This window comes from Podarcis raffonei, chromosome 8 (genome assembly GCF_027172205.1).
Source record: "Podarcis raffonei isolate rPodRaf1 chromosome 8, rPodRaf1.pri, whole genome shotgun sequence".
In the NCBI taxonomy this organism is placed as follows: domain Eukaryota; kingdom Metazoa; phylum Chordata; class Lepidosauria; order Squamata; family Lacertidae; genus Podarcis; species Podarcis raffonei.
The window spans coordinates 77083727-77088944 of NC_070609.1; the positions used below are offsets into that span (position 1 = coordinate 77083727).

At 46.3% G+C, this 5218-nt stretch overlaps 1 protein-coding gene across 1 annotated transcript; it reads right to left on the reverse strand.

The window, feature by feature from the left end:
- Positions 1-560: 560 nt before the first annotated feature.
- On the reverse strand, positions 561-4864 carry LOC128419815 (F-box only protein 44-like). Its single transcript, XM_053400966.1, has 5 exons — positions 4489-4864; positions 3837-3954; positions 2317-2412; positions 1176-1311; positions 561-1036 (listed from the first exon to the last, which is right to left on the reverse strand). The coding sequence occupies exons 1-5, from the start codon at positions 4748-4750 to the stop codon at positions 911-913; spliced, it is 738 nt and encodes a 245-aa protein (XP_053256941.1). The 5' UTR covers positions 4751-4864; the 3' UTR covers positions 561-910.
- Positions 4865-5218: the final 354 nt, after the last annotated feature.

The following is a 5218-nucleotide window of genomic DNA, read 5'->3' on the forward strand; positions in this document are numbered from 1 at the left end:
TACATGACAAATCTGAAGAAACATGAATCGTGTAGGCTGTTTATGTTGGCCAGATTTAACATGTTTCCCTTGGCGGTAGTGAGAGGAAGATACTTAGCTATCCCAGAATCAGAGCGTCTCTGCAAATGCAGAAAACAGGAACTCGATACTCTAGAGCATATATTCTTTTCCTGTGATTTTGGCAGTTATGCCAGAAGACAATTATTTGAGGCCCTAAAATTTAATAGACAGATTTTTACACAACCAACTGTTCAGGACCTGTTGGCGGACAGCGATGATCAAATTACATTTATAGTGGCTGAATTTTTAAGTGCTGTCCATGAAGAAAGAATGGGCCATGATAAAGAGACTTAGTGGTTCTTAATGGTAGGTGATGTTGTTGTGTTGTACTATGTTATCTATGTACATCGATTTATTTTTTGGAGTTAAGAATAGGACTGGGATAAATGGTGTTCGCTGAGCCCGTATTTTATACAGTCTGTATATGATGTTTGTTTGATAATGTGTGGTGTGCTATGCCTAATAAAGGATTTTGAATTGAATTGAATTGTAATTGTATTTGCTCAACGCAACTGCAATACCATGGGCTGGTTGCATTTTCTTTTATGCAGTATAATATTGTTTGCAGGGTCCCCCATCTTCTCTTACAAAATAACATACACACACATACCCTTTTTTTAAAAAAAAAATGCTGATCATCCGAAAACTACACAAAAACACAACTTCGGGGAAACAGATGTAGGACCCAGGATTGCAACCCATTTAGCTGGAAAGTGTGTGTGTGTGTGTGTGTGTGTGTGTGTGTGTGTGTGTGGAATGACACAACAGAGTGAGCCCTTGTGTGTCTCCCCGCCCTGTTGCTCAAGCAGATGAGTAGAACCGTTTCTCCTTATGGTGGTTCCTCCTCTTTCTAGGGAAATCTGGGTCCCACAGTGATGCTGCTGTTAGTTAGGCCCCCAGAGTCCACACCGGTCACTCCGTGTTCAAAATAGATGTAACGGACTCCGGCAGGGTAGTTATGGAATGTATACGAGCCCTAGAGAGGAAAGAGGAGGAGGAATGGTTAGGAGTCAGTTCAACAAAAGGAAGAGGAAGGAACTGACGTTTTCACGAACCGTTTACTCAAGGCCCACGTTAATATCCCAGAGCCAATTCAATGCCTTTTTCCTGCTAACCTCTCTCCATTCTGTCTCTCCGGGCTCACTTAAGACCAACTCTTCAGCGCGACATTCGCAGAGGACTTCAGAATCAGCAGACAACAGTTTCACGTGCAGAGTGTAGTTGTAGGGGTCCTCGTCAAGGACGTCGCACCTATTTTGGGGCACAAAATGACACATGAGCGATTTCTGAGGAGGAACCGGTCCTGCAAAAAAGAGCTGATCACATTTGGAGAATTTGCAGCTGCCTGCTTATTATGCATTTATTTAGGGTATCTGTATGGAAGTGAGAGCTGGACCATAAAGAAGGTTGATCGCCGAAGAATTGATGCTTTTGAATTCTGGTGCTGGAGGAGACTCTTGAGAGTCCCATGGACTGCAAGAAGATCAAACCTATCCATTCTTAAGAAAATCAGCCCTGAGTGCTCACTGGAAGGACAGATCCTGAAGCTGAGGCTCCAATATTTTGGCCACCTCATGAGAAGAGAAGACTCCCTGGAAAAGACCCTGATGTTGGGAAAGATGGAGGGCACAAGGAGAAGGGGACGACAGAGGACGAGATGGTTGGACAGTGTTCTCAAAGCTACCAGCATGAGTTTGACCAAACTGTGGGAGGCAGTGGAAGACAGAAGTGCCTGGCGTGTTCTGGTCCATGGGGTCACGAAGTGTCGGACACGACTAAACGACTAAACAACAACAAAGGGTATCTGTGCCCTGCTTTTCAGCCAAAAAAGCCCCCAGATCAGCTTACACAGAACTGAAACTGAAAACTAGACCACCCCTTCTCGCAGGCTTGCAATCTGCAGCACTTGCTTGCAATCTGCACCACACAAGAGAGAAAAGGGACAAGGAAGGAAGAGGAAAATCAAAACATGGGCACCAGTTTCTAAACAGTTGTACCTATAGGGACCAGCTGGCACAATTCAGGGGAAGGAGGTGAAGCCCTGAGATCTTCGAAGCCCTGAGGACTAGAAACTTGTTGATTCCAAATTAAGCTGAGTTCTGCTATCTATTGCGTTCCTCGCTATATATTGCGTTCCTCACTTTGCCCAGAAATCATGGCAGACGAGGAATCCCAACGGCAGGGGTTTGTTTTGCTTCTGCTATCAAAAAGGGCTACCCAGCCCCAACCCCTGGTTTCGTCGGCTCTGGCACTCACCAGTCTTTCACAACAATATCAGGCTTGACTTCATCCATCAGCTCATCCCAGTAGCCATGATCCTTTAAGACGATGACCTGGCTTTTGGGTGAGGGCCTGAAAAAGAGATCAAAGCCATTATCACAATCACCCATGTGGACCCATTGATATTGGGTTGGAGAGCATGGGTGGGAAATCTCAGGCCCCAGAGCCAACCTCTCTGTCTGGCCCAGGCTGCACCCCCTTTCTAGCCACACGCCCTACTGACTTTGACAAACTCAACGTCCCAACTCAGAAGCTTTTCCCCTCCACGAAAACATGCAAAGTTTCAACTCCCCATAGCAAACTCCCACTGGACAAATAAGTAACTGCTAAGCAGTTGGCTCCTTACCTCTCTCGCCCTGACCTAGCCACTGCGATCCACGTGACGGTCACCTCCAGACTGGATTATTGTAACTCGCTCTACGTGGGGCTGCCCTTGAGACTGACCCAGAAACTGTTGGTTTCTATTTCCTCACTGAGCAGCAACTGCGTGCCACAAGACATTGTTTACATTCCACAGTCAGAGTTACTGTTGGGTTCCCACGGGAATGGGAGACTGGATGTGACGTACACTGGTTTCCTGTTTTTCAGTATTCTTTCGGTTTCCTTTGTGTCGAGAGGAGTTGCTTCTCTGCTCTCACAGAGGTAGGATGGATGTTTTTATGCTCTCAGCATAGTGTGTAAATAAACTTTAGCATGTAGCACATTTACCTGCTTATCCTTTTGTTGCGTGACTACTCTGCTTGGGCTCAAGACAAGACGAGCCTGTATCAGCTCCAGATGGGCCGGAGCTGATCAAAATCTCACAGAAACTCCAGCGGGTGCAGAATGCCGCAGCGAGACTCCTTACGGGGTCCTCGCTGCGGGATCACATTCACCCGGTGCTATACCAGCTGCACTAGCTCCCGGTGGAGTACAGGGTCAGGTTTAAGGTGCTGGTTTTAACCTTTAAAGCCCTATTTGGCCTAGGACCCTCGTACCTACGGGACCGCCTCTTCTGGTATGTCGCACAGAGGAACTTATGGTCTTCAAACAAAAACATCTTGGAGGTCCCAGGCCACAGGGAGGTTAGGCTGGGCTCAACCAGAGCCAGGGCTTTTTCGGCTGTGGCTCCGATCTGGTGGAACACTCTGTTACAAGAGACTAGGGCCCTGTGGTACTTGACATCTTTCCGCAGGGCCTGCAAGACAGAGCTGTTCCACCAAGCCTTTGACCAGGGCACAGCCTGACTCCCTCCTTTGGCAATCCTCACAGAACTCTAGCCCAATGGTTGCATCAATTTGATTGGAATTAATTTTATAATGAAATGATTTTAGAATGTTGTATTATTTTATTGTTATTAGCTGCCTTGAGCCCGGCTTCGGCTGGGGAGGCCGGGATATATATTAAAAATTATTAGTATTATTTATTATTATTATTATTATTATTATTATTATTATTATTATTAAACACAAACCACCACCGCCCCAAATTCATTTGATTGGGAATGTGCTCCTTACCCGCTAAATGCACCAAAGCACCATGTTCCATCCTCAAAGGGAGAGTCATCCCTTGACAGCTTCCCTACATCCCAGGCCTCTTCTTGATCTGGCCCAATTTGCCAGGAGTTCAGGCCCTCTGTGGCGAATCCAGAAAGAAAAGGACAGTGAAAGGAAAGGATACATACAGATATTGAACCTGGGATTTCTGCACTCCCTACACACGAACACTGTCTCCAGATAAAGGTAATCACCCGAGGCAACCAAAACTATTTCCTTCCCGCCAGAGTGGTACCTATTTTTCTACTTGCACTTTGACGTGCTTTCAAACTGCTAGGTTGGCAGGAGCAGGGACCGAGCAACGGGAGCTCACCCCGTCCCGGGGATTCGAACCGCCGACCTTCTGATCAGCAAGTCCGAGGCTCTGTGGTTTAACCCACAGCACCACCCGCGCCCCTATCTAATGCTTATTTTTTGAATTTTGAATTTTATGGTTATTCATGTTTTTATACTGTATTTTATGCTGCTTTTATAATTAAATGTTTTAAATTTGTTGTTAGCCGCCCTGAGCCCGGTTTTTGAACCGGGAAGGGTGGGGTATAAATAAAAATTATTATTATATTATTAAGATTTATGGTGCGGGAGAAGTCTGGAAGATGTTCTTGCTCCCCACCTTCGCCGCAGGGATTCCTAATGAGGTTCTTCTTCATTCTGCAAAGAGAGTAGAGAGTCTTCCAGTCAGGGAGAGCACCGGCCAACACCCCAAGTGGGTAGCCGGCATGCTCACACTTCTCTTTCCATCCCGTGTTCAGAGTGTCCACCATGTCTCGCCACCCGGAGCAAACCAGACGGCAACTGCGAAGGAGGAACCAGGAAGGGAGCTGAAGGAAGATCTCCAGCAGCATCTCCTTGGGAAGGTCCTCAATATTCACCATCTTCCTTCGGGAAAGGTCTGAGGGCGGCCACGAGGCGGGGGAAGAAATGGAAGAGAAAGCATCTCAAACTCTGGGATTTGCTCCCGCGAGAAGCAGCAACGACCGCAGATTCGGATGGCTTTAAAAGAGGATTAGACAGAGATGGAAAGAAGATAAAGTCCCCGCCAGAGAAGAATGGCAGATCCAGTTGATGGACTATGCCGAAATGGCCAAAAGGACCAGAAGAGTCAGAAATCAGGAAGACCAAAATTTTTATAGGGAATGGGGGGAATTTATAACTGATCTTAAAAACCATTGTAAACAGTTAAAGTCATTAGTAGGATTGGAATGTCACTTGTAGTTTAATGGTGAATTTTGGACACAATGGAAAGGTAAAAAAGATTTTGGATTATCATAAGAGATGCTGGAGGAAATGAATAACAATAAGACCCACAAAGGGGGAGGAGGGAAGTCCAAGAGATTCCTTGG

Bases quoted from the DNA above. Each gene is read 5' to 3' on its own strand.
- LOC128419815 (XM_053400966.1), bottom strand. From the start codon at position 4,750: ATGGTGAATATTGAGGACCTTCCCAAGGAGATGCTGCTGGAGATCTTC. The intron at 2,413-3,836 runs GTAAGGAGCACA...TCTCTTTTTCAG, and splicing joins TGCTTTGGTGCATTTAGCGG to GCCCTCACCCAAAAGCCAGG. The intron at 1,312-2,316 runs GTGAGTGCCAGA...GCCCCAAAATAG, and splicing joins GATATTGTTGTGAAAGACTG to GTGCGACGTCCTTGACGAGG.